Source organism: Oryza glaberrima, chromosome 8 (genome assembly GCF_000147395.1).
Source record: "Oryza glaberrima chromosome 8, OglaRS2, whole genome shotgun sequence".
NCBI classification, from domain to species: Eukaryota; Viridiplantae; Streptophyta; class Magnoliopsida; order Poales; family Poaceae; genus Oryza; species Oryza glaberrima.
Genome location: NC_068333.1, coordinates 22261204 through 22282584, shown reverse-complemented (window position 1 = coordinate 22282584; position 21381 = coordinate 22261204). Strand labels below are relative to the sequence as shown.

The window sequence follows — 21381 nt, the reverse complement described above, 5'->3', positions numbered from 1 at the left end:
CACCTTCGAAAGGGAAGAGATACCCTTAGTGGAAGGAGGAGTGCTTAGTGCAACCTCTTGAGGAAAGGGTTAGCTAAGACCCGGCTCTTAGTGAGCACGTCAACGGAGAGTAGAATCCCCTCAAGGATTCGAACTTCGGGAACAACCTCGTGAGCTTCATCTTTAGTGACGTTACTTCCTCCCTCTCCACTAGCTTTGCTTGTTCGAGCCGCTATAGGTCTAGTTGCTGTTTGTGCTAGCATATTCTTGTTGTAGGCAACTAGATCTAGGATTTACTTTGCTATTTGTGCTGACTCCGAAAATTTTCGGATATATCTGAAAATTTCGGAAATATTCGAAAATTACTGCTTCCGCTTTTAATTGATTTTTGAATTAGCCTATTCACCCCCCTCTAGGCCTAATTGACACTTTCAATTGGTATCAGAGCCTAATCTCCTAATTAGGCTTAACCGCTTGGAGAGATCATGTCGGGCCAAGCGGGGGATGGGAACGATGGTGATAAGGGAGCTAAGATCCCTTATGACTATCCCTTATGACATGTCCGAAAATCTTTCGGAATATCCGAAAATCTCAATTATTGTGCATAACGGGCAGAATCTGGGCTGTGGCTATAAATAGCCCCCTCCCCTCACTTGTGAGGGCTGCTGGTTCCATTCCAATCATTTGTGCCCTTGGCTTGCTCTCTCTTTCTAGCACTTTTGAGCCTTGCTTTCTTGTTTCCCCTCTCACCGGTGTTCGATTTGGATTTGGTGTGTGTGTGAGAGTTGTGGATTCGAGTTTGTGTGAGTGCTTGTTGTTGACTTCGTGAAGATTTGTGAGCACTTGCATCATCTCCGGGAGTTCTTTGCTTCATTTGTTACTCTTGGAGGTTGAGGACTCCTAGGCGGCTAGGGTGTCGCTCCCGAGCTACCGATCTACTTGTGGTTGGCCGAGAGAAGTTTGTGAAGGTCGGATCTCACCTCCGAAAGGGAAGAGATACCCTTAGTGGAAGGAGGAGTGCTTAGTGCAACCTCTTGAGGAAAGGGTTAGCTAAGACCCGGCTCTTAGTGAGCTCGTCAACGGAGAGTAGAATCCCCTCAAGGATTCGAACTTCGGGAACAACCTCGTGAGCTTCATCTTTGGTGACTTTACTTCCTCCCTCTCCACTAGCTTTGCTTGTTCGAGCCGCTATAGGTCTAGTTGCTGTTTGTGCTAGCATATTCTTGTTGCAGGCAACTAGATCTAGGATTTACTTTGCTATTTGTGCTGACTCCGAAAATTTTCAGATATATCTGAAAATTTCGGAAATATGCGAAAATTACTGCTTCCGCTTTTAATTGATTTTTGAATTAGCCTATTCACCCCCCCCCCCCCCTCTAGGCCTAATTAACACTTTCACCCCTGATCCAAGATCTCGCGCAGATCGAGTTCAGGATGCGCCAACTTCACACACGCAAGGACGTGGCACGCCCCGGTGTAGATCCCGTTAGACGTCTCCTCCCCGATCCTGGCCGCATGCTTGGAGGGGATCTCCTCCATCGCCGCCGCCAGCTCCGCAAGAGAAGACGTCAGCGAGAACTCATCGGGATTTGCCGGGATTGTAGACTTGATGCCGCACTCCCCGGTGAGCTGGTGCAGACCAGTATAGGTGACCTACAATGAGCCACGGATTTCCGACAAATTGTTCCCGAGCTCCGACATGCGGTGCTCGAGCCCCTGCCGTTGTCGCTCATTGCCGGCTACCAACTCCCTCATCTTCTTGAGGTCTTCACGAGCCTCCGCCAACTCGTGTACCAGCCGGTCAGCACGCTCGTTCGCCGACGCTGCCGCCGACCTCGCCTCCGCAATCTCGCGACCAATGCCGTGAGCACCAGCCTCGAGGAGGCGCCCCATTTCGACCTGGAGCTCCTCCCAGGTGAGGACGGTAGCCGGTGGACCGCGACCAGCCGCGGGATCGTTGGCTGGGCCGCTTGGTGTCGCCTCGCGGCTCCCGGGCGCAAGCACGACATCCGTCGAGGCCACAGCGGGAGACGCGCCGGAAGTCCCTCTGGACTCATCTTGCACCGCCTTCGACCGCGCCGCCCTGTGAGAACAGCCATGGTTCAGACAACGCTCGAACAAAGTCACGGGAACTCAAGTTTATCCACTTACTTCTCACCAACCGTCACAAGTCGTTCTCGTCGTGGAGGCGGGGGAGACGCGTCCGAGGCCTGAAAAACGGTTGATGCGAAGTAAGGTGAAATTCTTCTGGCTGCACGATCAGACAACAGGATAGCTTACCGAGGGGGTAGATGCCTTGCGATGATGTCCACTTACAGAGGAGAATTTCCTCCCCTTTGTCAGAACATTGCCACCACTTGTGGTGGCGGCAGCAGCAGCAGCAGCATCGGACGCCTCCTTGGCAACCTTCTCCTTCAGTGACGCCGCCACCTGATGGTCCGCGAGCGGCCCGATGATGTCAGTCAGAGGAAGAGCCTACGCTTAATCAGGTCACAACATGATCTCGGAAGGGAAACTCAGAATACATATTGAGTATACTTACATTGATGGCAGCATCACGTTCGGCCGCCCCCTTCTCACAAAGGGGAACGGGGATGTTACTCGCCGTTGTCGGGCCACTGATCATCACCTGGCCGACACGACGTCCCACGGTTTCGCTGTTCAGACCTGTGAATCGAGAACCAAATTTCGATAAATCAGGAGGAACGTGAACACGAGCCTGTCAGGATAAATGCAAGAAAGATACCCCAAGGAGAAACCCGGGTCGCGTCCTCCGGTCCGGAATAGTCAAAGGCTGGATGGACTTGAGCCTGGAGCGGTTGGATCTGTGTACCAATGAAGTCTGTAGCGACTTCATACCCCGACAAGCCTCGTACTCGGAGATCATCGACAATGTCGATAAACGACTGAAGAGAAGGGGTCAAAGGGGGGCTTTGCGGTCCAAGACGAAATCTTGTCCGGTTGTTCCTCAGGAACAACGAAGACAGGTTCCGAATCTTCGATCTGAAGGTAGAACCACCTCGTCCGCCATTTGCTGCGAGAGGAAAGGCACTGGAAGGGGATATAACGCGACTTCAGGCCATCCCGAAGTCGGAACCCTGTTGGATTCCATCCAACGCAGCTCGTAGTAGAAGCGAAAGAGATCGAAAAAGGGCTCTACCCCAATGTAGGCCTCACAAAGATGAGAAAAGATACTAAGGAAGGCGATAGAATTGGGGTTCAGGTGGAGCAGAGAAAGACCGTAGAAGTTCAAAACCAAGAGAAGAAATTCAGAAGGCGGAGGAAGAAAACCGTAGAGAATGTAGTCTTCCATCGCAACCATGCGACCTAAGACGGGCTGGGGATCAGTACCTCCTGCTTCCTTTCCATGGTTCCACGGCCGGGAAGGGCGCCGTCTTCCTGGAGCTTCTTCAGCGACGCGCTGGTGGAGGAGGATTTGCCAAGATCCATCATTGATCAGAGATCGCCGGATAAAGGGCTCAGGTCGACGAGCTAGGGTTTCTTGTGAGAGCGGAGAAGACGAAGAACACTTGCAGGCGGGATATTTTCTTCACAATGGGCGGACTTCAAAAATGGATCCTCAAAATTCCTTTAAATAGACGCACTACCGATGGTGCGAATTCCAAGGAAAGGGGAGAGATGCCCGTCGGAGATTTCTGGGTCTGTTACGCATGGTGGTTTTTTGGACTTCAGTTTAAATTCACTCGTGACCGTTGGGCTTCACATGATGTTCTCGACTACGTCCCATCTCTACGGTCCTCACACCAAGAACGACAACAGTCTTGACACAAGAAGTCGCGAATGGTTACACGAGTTCATTTAAGTAGAAGTCGGGGGCTACTATCAGGGTTACGGGTTAGGTATACCCTTTACCCTTCGATATACGTCGCATATCGGTATGGCATACCCACGCGCATACGGATATTCTCTGCACACATTAAGGAAATCCTTCACGGAATTTACGGATGGAAAGAGTTCTACTCGGACAAGATTGGGTCGTCAATGTATCGTGTAAGGTCTGATGTCTCCGAGTTCTACTTGGAAACCGCTTGACCTGCGATATAAAAGGGACCCCCCGAGGAGGACCTAAGGCATCGAATCTCAGAGCCAACAAAACCCTCACAGCCTACGAAGTCGGAGCCTGCAGGAGCCAAATCGCCGAGGATCTAGTTGAACCAACTCGACCACGATCTCGCCGGATCCATCGAGTTCCATTGTTCCCTTTGTAACCTGTGTTTTCCATCATATAATCCCACATTAACTGGATTAGGGCTATTACCTATCAAGGGGCCTGAACCAGTATAATCTTCGTCTTTTATCTGCTTGATGTCGTCTTACGTAGATCCTTGTACCAACGTACCCCAATACCCTCTATATCCGGTCTACGGGTATCACCCGTCGACAAAAATCCCTTGTATTAGGATACGGAGGGAGTAGTAACTTTTTCTCAGGATAGAGAGGCAGCTCCTAGAGCTCATAGGTTCTCTTCCGGTCGTTTTACTAAGCATTTTGAGAATACTCCCTCTATTTTATAATATAAGAGTTTTAATTTTTTTCTAAGTTAAACATTTGTAAGTTTAATCATATTAATAGAAATGCAGTAGTAGTTTCAAAACAAAATAAATGTACTGCCAAGATTTATTCAATATTGAATGTAATAAAACTAACTTGGTGTGCTGTTGTAAATGTTGCTATTTTTTCTATAAATTTAAAGAAGTTTAACTTGGAGAAAATGTCTTGTAATATGAAATAGAGGAGTAAGAGCAAATGCTCCTTAAGAGATTCTCAAAGAATGGCACGTTGAGAAATCATAAAGCAATGTTATCGAGTCAAAATGGTTTTCTTTACAAACTATCTGTCGGATGGAACATGGAGCAGGTCATCTATATACATTTTTTTAACATCTATATACATCTTGATAAATGATAATACACCTCCATGCTTACGGACTACGTACAGAATTAGAATAGCAGCTTTTGGGCCTCTTTTGCGTTCTTTACAGCCGGTACGTTACCCCTAAAAGGCCACTTGGCCCAAAAAAATGGGCCTATTTCTCGTATTTAGTGTCGCCTCGTATCCAAGTTGCAGAATAGTTTTTCCTTTTTTAACGAAGGTTGCAGAATTGTAGACAAACCTTTCGTGGACTCGAGTGAGATGCGCTTCGAAGTTCCTTCAGATTAGGGTGATGATGGATTGATTTTGACCTAATCAATACTACTCATTAGAGCTATATATACATGTCTACAAGCATTTGCAAATACCCCTTATATTTTCTCTCATATAATAGCATACTAGAAAAAATGCCCGTGCGTTGCAACGGGTAAACTAAAATTATACCAAATATAAAATATTATATTATTAGGTTGAGTTTTCCATGATATGGGCCTTTAAGAAAATATATTTCTAGAGAAATAATGAAAGTTAAAAAAAAAGAAAGAAAAGGCCTCTTTAGAGTTTAGACCTACCGGCCTACTAGGGCATTCGCGCGCGCGGCCCAGCAGTGTTGTGGCCCGGGAAGGGAGGCCGGCCCGACGCGGGATCAACCTTAGCCGCTCATTTTCATCGACGGCTCGGATTGATTCTGAAAACATCAAAACCGCTAACCCTAACCCTCAATACCCTTTCCTTCCCCACCGCGAGCCGCCTCCCCCCTTTCTCTACGTGCCGCCTCTCCCCCTCCGCCGCTCCTCCTCCCCCTCCCCGGTGGCGTCGCTCCCCCTCCACCCACCGGCGGCGCCACTTCCATCCCTCTCTTCCTCTCGACCGTCCTTCCCCTCGCCTCTCTCTCTCGCCTCTCGCGCGATGGGTCCGGCGACGGCGATGGCGACCGCGGGTGGATCCGGCCGCGGTGGTGGCGGCCGAGGACGGATCCGGTGGCAGCGGCTCCGTCCGACCCCTCTCACCTCCCTCCCGCGGCGGATCTGACTGCGTTGGTGGCGTTGGCCCCTTCCCCGGTGTGGCGACGCGCCGGGAGCGGCGGTGGGCTCGGGAGCTGGTCGCGGTGGAAGGCGGTGATGCGGACAACGGCGACGACGACGTCGGTGGCAGCGACCAAGAGGAGGGCGGCTGCGGGAAGCGACTAGGGTTAGGGTTAGGGTTTTTTTTTTTAATTTGGGATGTTGATTTTGTGGGGATTCTTGATTTTATATTTGGGATTGCAATTGAGTGATTCTTTGATTTTGGGCAAAGGGGTTGGGAGCAATCGGTTGATCTGCTCATGGATTTTTCATGGTGTATTTGAGTTCTCGTGGATCTCTCTTCTGACTTTATTTGGTTGGATTAGAGTCCGATTCTTTTAGATTTTTTTTAGAAAAATCGCAAAAAACCGCACGGGGAGGGAATCGAACAGGGAATCGGACTCTGTGCATCGCATTACTCGGACGACGTACGAAAATCCCTGGCAAAAACATCTTAAACTTTTATAATATATAAAGATATGTTCTCTCATTATATAATTTTAGATTTTGTACTTAACTTTACGAAACTACTAATGTGTGATATTCATATTGTATTTTATATATGTATTAGTTATTAATTGTTTTTAATATCAAATTTTAGTTATTGTAAATTATATTCCTATATGGACTCTAGACTCGTCTTTCAATGTTTCTTTTTTTAATTCCGAATTTTTGTTATATGTAAATTGTATTTCTATATAGACTCTAAGCTCTTCTTCCAATATTATTTTTTTAATTCTGAATTTTTATTATTTCTAATTGTAATTCCATGTGGACTCTAAACTCTTCTTTCAATATTCTTTAACTTTAACTTTGAATTTTAGATACTTCTAAATTGTATTCCTATATTGACTACTCTTCTTCCTATTTTTTTATTTCGAATTTTAGTTATTTGTAAATTGTATTTTTATACGGACTCTAAACTCTACTTTTAATTTTGTAATGTTTATTCCGAATTTTAGTTAGTTTTAAATTCCTATATGAACTCTATACTCTACTTCTTATATTCCTTATTTTAATTCCGAATTTCTATTATTTCTTAATTATATTTCTATATGGACTCTATATTCTACTTTTAATATTCCTTATTAATTTCAAATTTCTATTATTTCTTAATTGTATTTCTATATGGATTATATACTCTTTTTCTAATATTCTTTATTTTTTAATTCCGAATTTTAGTTATTTATAAATTGTATTTCTATATGGACTCTAGTCTCCTCTTCCAATATTCTTTTTTTTTAATTCCGAATTTCAATTATTTCTAAATTATATTTCTATATGGACTCTATTTTTTTTCTCCGATTAATATGAGAATTTCTATCCCGTGAGAGTGAACGTGGAGACTCCCTTTTCTATTCCTTTATAATAAGTTAATATATGTCATAATTAGATTACAAAGCAAACCGTACTAGTAGCAAAAAAGAGGGGGGGGGGGGGGGGGGGGGGGGGGGGAGGCCGAGGTCTAAAGCGTTGAGCGAAATGTTGACCAAAACACGTATCAGGTCAGGTGTGAACTGGCCACCCAGAAATTTTTCATGGCACGAGCAGAGGACACCAGTATAGCAGAGGCTGCTCCTGCCTGCCCACTCCCGCCAGGGAAACGCCTGTGGGATGGGGAGACGAGACGACAAAGGCTGCGATGCGGAACGGAAGGCGGGGCATCGGCACCGGCGCCCCTTTGGCATCTCCCCCTCGGACCCATCCTCTCTACCTTCCCTTGGCGATGCTGCATCCATCTGCAGATCTGCTCGTGCTCGCCTCATCCATCACCTGCCTTGCGCCCTTGCCTTTCCCTCTGCCTGACTGCCTCTGCCTCTCTGCTTCGCTCGCTTGGGTGAACCGGTGGGTGCGTGCGGGGCGGGGCGGGGCGGAACGGGGCCTACGAAAAAGAGGCCGCACCCACGCACGCGCCTTTACGCCGCGGAGCCCCTACCACACCACACCACAGTACCACACGGGCCCGTCTCGTTTATGCCGTGAGAGTTGAGACTGCCCGCCGCCTCGCCTCCCTCTCGTCGTTCCACGCGGTTGTCACGCTGCCGGCCTCGCCGCGGGCGGGGCGGGAGACCGGGAGGGGAAGCCGACCGCGTGCTGGCGTGCGAGTAGCTTTCTTCTTTTCGAAGGGGTTCGGGTGGTGTTGGGGATGGATGGAAGCCGTGAATGAATGATGCACACACACATGCAGAATTACATACGCAGAGGCTGTGTGGCCTGTGGGGGACTGGTCAGAAAGGCGATAGTCGCTTTCCTGATTTCTGAGCACGCAGCCACGCGACGGTGATTTCTGGTCAGAATTGATATGCAGCTCTTTATCGAGAGAAGAAAGCAACAAACAAAAAACAGGGTCACATGCGCCCGTGAAATGTGATCGTCTATGTGATGGGCTCCCATTGGAGCTGCTTCGCGTAATGGCGCCACCGAATTTATATACTACCACTGATCATTTTATAATACTACATTTGCTTTCGTTCCGTATCAGAAGAAACGAAACACCATCAGTTTTTACTCTCTTTTCTATGTGTTTTTCTTAGAGGTTAAAATCACAAAACCAAAAAAAGTTATGCCCTGAGCACTGTTGTGGCACATCCCCCTAGGCTAATCTAGTGGGTGCTATCATTGGGGGTACATTTTGTATTAGAGCCAGTTCGATAGTATAGCCAACTACTAACTTCAAATCATCTATAGCCAATGTAATAACTAATTCATACAATAGTTGTTTACTATACTATTAATATCTGGTCCTATCTGTCATACACACGGTATGTCTTGAAGTCCGTGCTGCAGCTGGTTACGAATCTGTAGCCCACTGTTTTTCTCTCTCTTTATTTATTTCTTTAAAATATATTTATAGCTGGCTTATAGCCTCTTATTGTACCTGCTCTTAAGCAAACAGGATCATCATCAAGCGTAATATGCACCACAGCCTGATCTCTTCATCATGCTGCCTTGTACTAGCTGTTCTTTTGATGCTTAGCTTCTGCCATGACCAAAAAAACACAAGAAAAAAATATACAGTACTTGATTTGGACTCTGGCGATTGCTCCTGCTTGCCACTTGATGATCATCTTGGCCAGCGTTGATGTTCCTTAATCCAAACCAGCCAGCCTCAGTGCCTCACGCAGCTCTAAGACAAACACTGCCCCATTAAACAAGTAAGCGTGATCAGTTTCGTACAAAAACCTTGTGACCATACAGTTGCCAGTGCAACCACGAGTGTACAGTACAGGAGGCTGAGAGACAGCAACCGGCTTGTGCCGTTGTGCGTCACTGGACCAGAGTGTGTACAATAGCTAAACATCGATGATTGCTTAGACATGCCACAAAAAACTTTGTGTTTCCTTGTTGGATAATAATTGTTTGTTAGGGCGTGTTCTAATCTGATGTAATTTTTCAGTAGGTGTGTATTATTTGGCTCATGATCCATAATTTGATAGTACATCATTTTTCTAAGCAACTTGAACTGCATACATCCAAATTAGGGTGTAGTGGTCTGATTATTCATTTATCTCTTAAAGCATGTGTTAGGGAATGTATTTGTGGGTTGTAAGTGTGATGTAGCGTGTGTAGTGGTGTGCGCGTATGTGTATCTGTCGTGTAATCTAAAAAAACAGAGTCTACCACTTGAAAAGAGGCACCCAATATTTCGTTGATAATCATGATAATAAAACAGTTTCTTTTGAATAAAAATAAAATTCGGCCAACTAAACTTTTATATAGATTTTATCTTAAACGTTTTCTTAATCTAATCTGTTTATTGAGCAGTTTTACCTATCAAACCGCGTCGATCTGTCCCATTACCAATACCAAGTGGCTATCATCCAGATTTGAAACCCTGCTTATAAGTCCCAACCATGATAAGCAAAGTGGTGCCGGAACTGAACCCGTCTCCTCTGAAAATACTGTGCCCAGTGCTGCCTAGATCATCACATACTGTACATTAATACAGTCCTCTGAAAATACTGAATTTTAGCAGTGATGCACATCAGATACTGTAGGTTAATACAGCACAAGCATGTGTACGAGACCACCAAACAAACAGAAGGTGACAGTGAATGATTATTGAGGATGAACACGCGCACAAGAAAGAAAGTCTCAAGAGAGGCAACACTGGACAGTGCCATCAATCCGTCCACTGCTTATGTGGGAGTGGGAGCCATCTGTCCGTGCTCCTGCCTGCTTCCTCCCTGTCCTGCTTCACTGGATTGGCCCAGCTAGTTGCCCAAGTAATTGAGTTGTAACCTAATGACAGTTGCAACTGCAAATATATAGGCAGGCAAAAGAAAAACCTCAGCAGAATGATTAATTCTTTTGAATGAACAGCTTGATTAAATTACCTATGGTTCATTGCAGCAGAAGCAACCGGCCACAGTCCACAGTACACTAGTACAGGGACTATAGGGTACAGTACACGGCACAGTATAATGCATTCTGCACCCAGTACCACTGATAGATTTGAAGGGGAAACTGTCAAATTTATCAAATGTCCCACATGCTAAACTATACTACCAGTAAGCAGAAGAAAAGAGTAGGGTTATTACTGCACAGTTGTAGTGTTGTAGTAGAGAAACGATCAGGGTCTTCCGGCTAGTTACACAAGATGGTGGGCTAAACGACTTGAATTCGAATCCACATCTCCTCTAATTATTTGATATTAGGTCATTCTCTAATATTTGCGTTTTTTATGTTGTAGTACAAGCTCTCTCTTCAACATTCTTTTTCCTACTTTTAGGTAGATACCAGCATCTCTCATCTGTAAAGCCAAAGTTCTCTCTTCCTCGTTCTGAATTCTGATGATGTCCTCCACCACTCCGTTTCAATACATCTTCAAATCCATGCTGGTCCTGCATTACCACTCCTACGAGTGCCATTATGATTACTACTTCGGTACCTCCTCATATGCTCACAACGGAGAAAATACATGACAAAAACCCTTCAGGTTTTATTTCTTCTTACGATGACTTGAGCAACGCTTGAATTGGCATGGCGCCTGAGGCAACATCAGCTTATCCCGCCAAAATGGTGTGCAAGTTACAGGGATTCTATAATGCAGGTGTACAGCAGCCACTGATATATGTACATAGATCCACATATTAGCAACTGCTATGCTATCGTATACGCAATATAGGAAGGATCCACATCCATGACCAAAACCTTATCGTGCAAGACATTTTTTAAGTAAGAAAGTGTTAGCCAATATCCTCTGTCGTTGTTGTGGACGACTTGATGATATCATCAAATTTCATTTTAAAATATTTTAGGAAGATGCCAAACTATATTAGGAATTATTTATCATGCTTTTAACTCATAAATTATTGCTGAGTTTGCAAGTTAAAAAATACTTTTATTTTTTAGTAGAAAATATGAACAAAATGACTCCAAAACTAACCTTTGCCCATTTCTTTAAAGATAATGGATGAAACTGAATTTACAAAAGTTCCCCGAGAGCACAAATATTAGAAGGTTAGAAAATTTGTTTTTAAAAAGTTTTTTTTTAAAAAAATAGTATAAACACAAGCGCTCACAACGTGTGTACACAAGCACACTCTATCTCTATAAGAATCTCCGGAAGATTAGGTCAGCTTGTGAACACCCGTGTCAATTATCTAGGTGGATTGGTTCCACCACAACGAACCTAACCAATTGAGCTAGATTCACTTCACATGTTAGAAAAAAATATCAAAAATGCTAGGGAGGAAATTTTCACAAACTAATAATGTTTATAAGCCATACTAAGGTCCATGATATTAATAATCCATAAGCTCAAAAAAGATCAGGACCACCTTACAAGAAATAAAAAAAAAGAGAAGGAGAAATATTACTCCCTCCATCTCAAAATATAAGTATTTTTAGACTTCGACACAGTCTTCAAGATGCTACTTTGACCAGAAATATTTATAAATGTAATATATTTTAAATAATTTTTTTTTCATATTATGACAGTTTGTTTTAATGAACATCAATTTTACATTATTAATTTTTTCTTTTTTTTTGCTATTAGTAGTTAAAATTAAAAATATTTAACATCACACTATAATAAAAATATTTATATTTTGGGAGGCATGTAGTAGGGTTGAAGGCCTACCAAAAACAATGTAGCCTTGTTCCTTTCTTCCCTCGCTTCATTTCCAGACATCCCACGGGACCGACAAGCAACAAACTGCAGCGGCCCCCCTCCTCTCCCCTCCCTCCCTCTTCCTCCGCTCTGCTATGACCTGTAGCACTTCAACCCACACCACCACTTGACCCCGCTCCCCGCGCCGCCGTCGCCGCCGCCGCCCTCGCCGGTGTCCATGGCGGCCGAGGCGACCAACTCGTCGTCCTCGTCCACCCACCACCCGCCCCACGCCACCGCGGCGGTCCCGGCCCCCGCCACGCGGCACGAAATCCAGGCGGCCATCGCCAAGGCCACCGAGCTGCGCGCGCTCCACGCCGCGCTCCTCCAGGGCCAGGGCGCCGCGGCGGCCAATGCCGTGAGCGCGTACAGCCGCAGCCCCGCCGCGTCGCTCATCCGCCTCCCGCCTGGCGCGTCGCCCGCGCTCTCCAAGGCCGCCGCCGCCGCCGTCGCCGAGGACTACCCCGTCTTCACTCCGGTGAGCAATCTCTCTCTCTATATATATATATCTTCAGCTTTCGTTTCTTCTTCTCCAATCGAGGAGCGTGAGAAGTGGTCACTTTGGTGGTTGATTTTGCCTGTTCTGCTAGTCTGCTTGCCATCCCATTTTTCTTAACTTTTTTGCAACTATGCTATGCTAAGTTGCGGGAATCGGGATCTGCTTGTTCATCTTTCTGTGAGGATTATATTGTGTAGACTGTTGCTTTCTCGTTCATCTTTATGTGAGGATTATATTGTGTAGGCTTGGTTGCTTTCTTTCTCTTTTTTTTAAAAAAAAGAAGAAATAATTGTAGGTTTGGTTGCTATATTGTGTAGGTTTGGTTGCTTTCTTTTTCCTTTTTTTTAAAGAAGAAAAGATAATTGTAGGTTTGGTTGCTAATTACTGGTACTGCTCTTCTCAAGCACCCTTTGAGATTAAAACTTGCTCCCTATACTAGAGCTTATCTTTAGGTTTTATTGATGAATGATGAACCTTGGTGTGTAAATCAATGCTTAAACTTTGTTGCCGTGTTGGTGCACCGTGCGCGTACTTTCTACCAAGCTGATTTTTGTGAAACGAGCTGATTCCTCAGTAGTACGTAGTACTGTATTTATTAAGCTGTTACTTTATGTTTGCACTAACTTGGCATGAATCATGGACTCTGCTGCCTCTTCTTGGAATCTGACCTTTTTCATGGGTCATGTTAATATTCTGAATGTTTTGTTTGCTTCCTGATTCATCATCTGACAACTAAAAATTGTTTCTTATTTGGTGGATTCCTTCAGACTTATGATGAAGAGGCACTTAGTGGAATGAATTATATTCGCCAAGACAACAGGAGCCTATCTGAGAACTGGAGCGGAATCGGCTTGGATCATGAAGGTCAGGAAGATGAGGTGGCTTTCTCAGATTTCGACAATCACAACACATTCTCTTCATCAAACAGTGAGCTCCACTTTTCTTCATCGAACGAGCATCGGCGGAACAGAATGGGATGCAGAAACCATCCATCCTTCCTTCAGCCTGCTCTCTCCACCGACAGTTTCATCAAATCGGCTAGCAAGAGGACAGATTTGGCAGAATTCAAAGCTGTGACTACTTGCAACACCTGCAAGCCTGCAACAATCAGTAGGCACCCTGAAGCCGATGTCGATGCTCTCAAGAACCTCAGCAGTAGAGTGCCGCCGCAGTCAAATTACCACCCATCCATCTGCTCAAGGCCAAGGCAGAAGGGGCCACATATTCTCTCGTGGCTCTTACCCAAGTCAAAGAGGAAAGTGAAGTCGGACATGTCGCCAAACACCGTCGAATGCGAGAACATGTCACAGCTTCTTAAGGAATGGGGGGTGTTTTCTCTAGAATCTCTGAAAAAGGAGCTTGCTGAGGCCAATGAAAATAGGGATGCTGCTCTTCAAGAAGCTGCAGAGATGAAATCGTCATTAGGAGAACTGACCACCAAGCTAGTGAGCTTGGAAGGGTACTGCTCGGAACTGAAGAAGGCTTTGAAGCAAGCGACCAGCACCAAGAACATGATATCTCACTCGAAAAGATCAGCTAGATCACTTGCTGTTAGTAGAGACAATTCTATGCCCGTCAGTCATGAAGTAATGGTGGAGGGTTTCTTGCAGATAGTATCAGAAGCTCGCCTTTCCATCAAACAGTTCTGCAAGGTATTAATCCAACAAGTTGAAGATGCTGACAACGGACTATCTGATAAGCTAAACTTACTCCTACAACCTTATCAAGTCACGCTCACCGACAAGCACCCGAAGGTAGTACTGTATCATCTCGAAGCTCTGATGAACCAAGCAATGTATCAAGATTTTGAGAACTGCACATTCCAGAAGAACGGGCCACCCAAGTATCTCGACCCAAAAGAAGATCGTCAGGAGAACTTTGCTTCATTTGTTGCGCTTCGCAACTTGAGCTGGAATGAAGTCTTGAAGAAGGGCACCAAGTACCACTGTGAGGACTTCAGCCGCTTCTGCGATCAGAAAATGAGCAGCATTGTCTCCATGCTGAACTGGTCATGGCCATGGGCAGAGCAGCTGCTGCAGTGCTTCTTTGTGGCTTCCAAGTGCATCTGGTTGCTCCACCTGCTGGCATTCTCATTCAGCCCACCTCTGGTGATATTGCGCGTCGAGGAGAACCGGGCATTCGATCAGATGTACATGGAAGACATCCATCTTGACAAGCAAAGGTCACAGAACCCTTGCCAAGTAAAGATCATGGTGACTCCCGGGTTTTATGTCCAAGATCGGGTGCTCAAATGCAGGGTACTCGGCAGGTACAGCTAGATCTTTGACAAAATGCTGATTTATCTTTTAGTTTCCTTGACCAATTGATGTTAGCTTAGTAGTAGCATTTGTCTGTTAAGTTGCAAAGTATACAAGAATGTCAGGATATTGGTTCACGTGTGTGCCTAGTGGCTAGTGCCAATAGATCTGTAGTACCATCTGCTGAGTAAGCAAGCCATCTGCAGTTCTGCACGACAGATTTATGCAAAAAAAAAGAAGAAGAAAAAACCCCTCAACAAATTCCTTCTTTTTCTTTTTTTATCTTACTTATGATATATATTAAACACTGATTTCATTAATATAAAAACAAGTAGGATTACAAAGAAACAAAAGATAAATATGCACCGAAGCTGTGCTTTATTTGATAGTATTATTCGATATTTAAACTTTAAATGTAGCCCCGCAAATGCGCCATGAGGTAGGCTATCCTGCTAGCTTGCTTGTAGTTCACTAGCACTAGAGGCAAGTATAGGGACGGCCTTGAGTGGGACAGTAAGAACATTGGCTGTGGTGAACTTCTCACTGACATCCAACTCCTCAGCCGACATGCCGTCGGGGAGCCTCCACTCGAACGCGTGCAGCAGCGACGCCAGTATGAATGGCACGACGCGCTCTGCCATCGGCAACCCCGGGCACAGCCTCCTTCCGGCCCCGAACGGCATGAACTCGAAGTCTTTTCCTCGGAAATCCACCTCTGCTCTTTGCAGGAATCTCTCTGGCATGAACTCGTCCGGCCTCTCCCACGCCATCGGGTCACGCATGATCGCCCACACGTTGAAGATCACCGTCGACCCCTTCGGCACGGCGTAGCCGCTGATCTCCACGCCGTCCTCTGCCGCATGGTGCGGTAGGAGGATCGGCGCCACCGGGTGAAGCCGCATTGCCTCCTTTATCACGGCCCGGAGGTACGGCAGCTTTTCAGTGTCGTTCTCCTCGATGGTTTTCTTGCCGGCGAGGACGTCATCCATCTCCGCGCGCACCTTCGCCATTATGCTCGGGTTGCGGAGCAGCTCCGCCATTGCCCACTCCACCGTGATGGAGATCGTGTCGGTCCCGGCGCCGAAGACCTCAAACATTATGTTGGTCACGTCGTCGCGGGCAATCTTGCCGGCGGACATGAGCTCGAGGAGGGAGTCCAGGAAGTCGCCGTGCTTCTTCGTCGAGGCGTCGGCGTCGGTGTCGGCCAAGCGGCTGTTGATTTTGTCATCCAAGATGCCGTAGATTTCGTCGATGCGCTTCTCCGCCCAGCGGCGCCATCCCTGCAGGTCGAGAGGGCGGAGGAAGGGGAAAAGGTCGGAGACGTTCGGCTTCGCGATCGCCGAGATCATGTCCTCCACGGTTTTCCTTAACCCGTGCGCTGACTCCTTGCCGACGTCAACCACATCGGCGGAGAAGAAGGCGTTCGACACGAGGTTGATCACGCCGCCGTACACGGCCTCGCCGACGTCGACCGCCTCCCCCGCGTGCACGGCGAAGTAGCCGACGATGTCGCGCACCTTGCGCTCGCGGACGCCGCGCGCCGCGGCGAGGCTCCGTGGCGAGAAGACGTGCGCGGCCACCACGCCGCGCAGCGTCTTCCAGCGCGGGTCGGAGCTCGGCAGCCATATCATGGACCGGCCGGCGAGCCCGCGCGCGCGGCTGATGTCCGGCACCGTGCGCGCCGCGAGGCGCCGGTCGTGCCTGGTGAACGCTTCCCTCGCCGCGCCGGGCGACGAGACGACCACGGCGGTGACGAGTCCCAGCTTCAGCGTCATCACGGGGCCGTACCGCTCGCGCGCGAGGCGCGCCAGCGCGTGATGCATGTTGCCGCGCAGTCCGAGCACGTTGCCGATCACCGGCAGCGGCGTCGGGCCAGGAGGCAGACGCCGCCGCCGTGCGCGGCGCGACGTCGTGCAGGCGAGGTAGTAGACGACCGTCGCCGCGGCGAGCACTGCACATAGCAGCCACGCCTCGCGCTCCATTGCGGATGTGCGCGCGTACGCAAAAACTCTCCGGTATAAGTGGAGCTAGCTGTGGTGGCCGGCTTGGACTTGGGGCTTGAAATTTATACGGGCGACAGCGTCGACGTACTTTACGAGTCGACGCTGTGGTGAGGAGTACAAATTAAACTTGTTCCGATTTCCGAAGAAAACATGCATTTGGCAGCAGCCGTTTTACGTGTGTTTTATAGCGACTTGGAAGTTGGAATGGCATTCATCCCGTTCAAGTGGACGACTTTATCAGTCAGTGCAGAATTCTTGCTCACACTGTTTCTGGTCTCCATGTACACATTGATGAATGAATACTCGTTATGATACGCCAGTGTCGCATGCACACAGACCGCAGATGATTTGAGGACTGAAAGTATGTAATTAATCACGTGGTCAGCTTTGGCAAAAATCCACGGTAGCCACGAGCAACACATGTATACAAGCACATTCTGACATTCACGCCTTTTGTAATCGTTAGTGAGGCGAACAATTTGTTCATTGTTGTCACCTGCGCTACGTACTAAACATTTCATGTTCTCACTTCGTTTCTAACTTTCTACCGGTAATTGCTGGTGGCATAGACAGTTACAATTCGGAACAAGACCACGCCTATCGCCTTCCAGTGACCATTTTTCCGTCAGCGTTTCAATCTATCTGCCTGATTTCGTGATAGTGAGACCGAGGGGTACACCATGCGCGCACATTTTAGGTAATATAGATGAGGACAGATTTTCGTTATCTGCATCCACTGCGAGGAAGTTTAAGTATAAGTTCTTGTTTGGCTAATGGGTTATGGAAATGATTTCTTACCTAATGAAAGGCATTTTAAATCTTAACCATTCATTCTTTCTTAATCCGAACTCTTCACTCATTTCTCTATCTCAATCCAACCTTTTCTTATCCCATTATCTAAATAAACCCTAAGTGTGTAATCTATATAGGTCTCAAGCTTTCAGTGATAAAAAAGACCAAGACCAAAGAGCTGGAATGGCGTTTCGGCCCATGGACCCCCCCCCCCCCACCCCCCCCCGGTGTTAGTATGACCGTATCGTGCACGCCTCACGGGCATTTTAGGCTACACCATCTAACTCGATATTTTAACTGTCTATATATCTCATGGGTCTGCATGCACGCAGACCACAGATGATTTGAGGACTGAAAGTATGTTGTTAATCACGTGGTCAGCTTTGGCAAAAATCCACGGCAAACCACAAGCAAAATCAAACACATGTACAAGCACATTCACGTCTTTGTAATCGGTAGTGAAGCGTACAATTTGTTCATTTGTTTTCACATGCGCTATACACAGCATCACGGTTCTGGTCATGCGCGTCGTAGTAAACATTTCGCTTCTACCTGTAATTAGTTTCTGTTGCTTCTCTCCAACAGAGCCACCAACCTCCTATAAGGGAGGACTTTGCTACTAGCACATTCCTCAGGAACCCGGGATGAATTGTCGGTGGCAGAGACATTAGGCTGCTTTCGTTTGTTGGGGATGGGATAAAACCCTTAGGCACGTTAGAACGACTCATTAGCACATTATTAATTAAGTATTAGTTTTTAAAAAGAATTAATATGATTTTTTAAGGCAATTTTTGTATGGAAAATTTTTGCAAAAGAACGCTCCTTTTACCGGTTTGGAAAGTGCGCACGTGAAAAACTAAAGGGTTGAATGAGGAAAGGAGGGAAAAGAACGCCTTATACGTCGAAACAGGACCACGCTTATCACCTTCTAGTGAACCAGTGCTCCGTCAGCGTTTCTAGCTATCTGCTTGATTCGTGATAGGGGAAACCGAGGGCTACACATGGACGCACATTTTCAGTAATCAAGATGATGACAGATTTTCCTTTATCTTTGCCTCGGCAAACAGACATCGATGGAGGAAGTTAAAATGTAATGTGTAACCAATATAGGTTTCAGACTTTCAGTGATCAAAGACCAAGACCAAGAGCTGGAACGGCATTTCGGCCCATGGACCCCACCTGTGTTAATATACCGAATCAGCAATATGTCTATTTCCCTACCTCCTCTCTTGCCTTCGAATTGCATCACAAAACCAGGTATATGGACTCTCCTAAGTATTAAAACAAATGCAAAATGACTCCCTCAACGGATTTGAGGGTGGTTTGCTGATGTGGTAGGCTAGTCATCGATAAATTAGAATAAATGTATGTGGGGCCCACATATAAGTGTCTGCTTATCTTCTTCCTCCCCTATGACTCCCCCTCTCTCCTCTTCCCCGTCACTCTGTGGACAAGGTCGGCAAACTGCGCGACTGCGATGAACTCCACGGTGCGGTCCTCCTTGAACAACTCCATCGTGTACGCATAGGCTCGGCTCCCACGATGTGACAACCATGGACAAGCTCGGCTCCAATCCAACCAACTCGTGCGTGTGCGCTCACGCCTAGAGCTGGGACTTTGGGCCATGCTTTATCAGGCTGGCCCAAGGCACGATGGCTCGGCACGCTAGAAAGCACGGTCCGACACAACCCTTAAATGGGCTGGGCCGCATGGCCCATACGTGGGCCATGGCTGGGCCTGGACAACGGGCACGATGGGCGGCATGTCACAACACGACAATGGTTGTGCTTGGGCCGGCACGGCATGAGAATGACCTGTAGGCACGACGGTGGCCCGACGGCCCATGGCTCGATAATGGCCCATCAAGCCTGCCTGCTAGGGCGGATTATATATGGCCATATGGCCCAAGGCCTGATGGCCCGGCCCAGGCACAACACGGTACAATTAGTGTCGTGCCTAGACTGGCCCGACCCGACAGCTGGGCCGTGCCTGGGCTGATGCCTTGGCAAGGCATGCTGCAATGAGGAGGGAAGAAAAATAGTTTAGGGACTAAAATAAGATTTAATGCAGCCATATAATTCACGGCCAAGAGAAAAGGGATGCAAAATAGACCTATTACAATTATTCATACAGGGCCAAAAAATAGAGGGACAGATATTAGACTTTTTTTATGAAGAAGCACGATACGCTGATGTGCCTTCGGGCCGACCCTGCGCGACCCGAGTCACATTGGGCCATGCCTGAGCTGATGCTTCAGCACGTGGGCCAGCACGGCACGGCCCGGTGTATTAGTCGGGCCGTGCCGCCTAGATGGCCATCTATAGGGCGCATGCGCATGCTATCAGCAGCAAATCTGAGCGGCACTCCTTCGTCTTCGTCACGTACTCGCGTCCGTGACCCGCGCCTCCGCTGTCGCGCACGCTCGACACCTTCTCCCGCTTCGCATCTCGATCCAGGCCCCGGCAACAAGACGCTCAGAGCATCTCCTGCAAGGATGCAACGGTGTCCGGCGATTCCCCTTCCGCTTTGGCGCAATGAATCGAGGCGCCTGGCCAAACGGACGCAGTCGAGTACCGGGGATGGGGACGGCGGACGGCCGAACGGACGTAGCCGCGGCGCCGCGCACGTCCTGCCATCTACCGCTGGACAAACGCTCGGACTAGTATCAGGACTAGGTAGTAGGTAGATTACGAAGGGCTGGGATGTGTGTGTACCTGTGATTCCTAAAGCGCGCCGCCACCGTGTTCGGCGGCTGCCGGTCCGACGTCGTCTACCACGATACCGTCTTCATGTGGTCACAAAGTAAACCCATCGCCGTCCGCCACTGTTCTCCGCCTCCGCGGCTCGTCTCTCCTCCCTCGATCGGCATCCCCCCGGCTCCCCGAAGCAACATCGTAAGCATCCATCGATCATCAATTAATCCCTTTTGCGTTAGCTAGTGCACATCTGCATGCTTAATTACTTGACCGATTCCCTTGTCTTCACTCCTAGCTGACTTAGTATTGGTTTGTTAATTAGTTACTGCATGCGCAACGTGCCTTTTGTACATGTACGAGATATGCACTTCGCCGTGCCGATCGATGAGCGGCTCCGTGCTGAACAGCATCAACACGCGCGGCTTGACGCGCGCACGTACGGTCTCCCTCCTGCGCATGCTCCGCCACTCCGGCCGGCTGGTTCCAATCTCTCACCTAGCTAGCTTCGTCGACCTGGCGCTGCTCTCCATCCCCCGCTCACGCGCTACGCATCCTCCCGATCCAGTGGCGGACACACCTATTGGACAGGGTGGGTCAGCCGGCCGAGCTATGGTCTGTGTCGTCCTACACCCCGGCCTCATTTATAGTTCTATTAACACCTTGTTCATCAGTATAATTAGATAAATTCAAGTATTCTAAGTAGGAAAAAAACATTTGCGAAAATTCGTGACTGAAAGAGTATTATTTCTGTTCCATTTTGACCTTTCTGATTTTGGCCATATATAAAATTTGACTTCTTTTCTATTTCTTTAGCATATAATACAATCTACAGTAAATAGTTAAATTGGTAAATATATTTAAAAAATATATTTTATACTTGAACTATTTTGGCGAAGCACTTAAACACCTAAATAATTTTTCATCGTGTTTTATATCTCCGAACTATTGAAAGTGGTTTCCATTATTATTGTCTAATATCATTTCTCTTTTTTTTTTATCTATCTACATATAAGCCATATATGTTTGTTCGACTACCAATATTCGTTGCTAACTTTCTCGATTTGTGCTGTGCGTTGCTGCGG

General features: G+C 47.2%; 2 protein-coding genes across 2 annotated transcripts; one reads left to right on the top strand and one right to left on the bottom strand.

Annotated features, from left to right (window-relative positions):
* The first annotated feature begins 12058 nt into the window (after positions 1-12058).
* On the top strand, positions 12059-15064 carry LOC127782598 (IRK-interacting protein-like). Its single transcript, XM_052309867.1, has 2 exons — positions 12059-12529; positions 13318-15064. The coding sequence occupies exons 1-2, from the start codon at positions 12230-12232 to the stop codon at positions 14827-14829; spliced, it is 1812 nt and encodes a 603-aa protein (XP_052165827.1). The 5' UTR covers positions 12059-12229; the 3' UTR covers positions 14830-15064.
* Positions 15065-15235: 171 nt separating this feature from the next.
* Positions 15236-17743, bottom strand: LOC127782599 (cytochrome P450 76M5-like). The gene has a single exon (XM_052309868.1). It carries the CDS (start codon positions 16788-16790, stop codon positions 15261-15263), a length of 1530 nt encoding a protein of 509 aa, XP_052165828.1. The 5' UTR covers positions 16791-17743; the 3' UTR covers positions 15236-15260.
* Positions 17744-21381: the final 3638 nt, after the last annotated feature.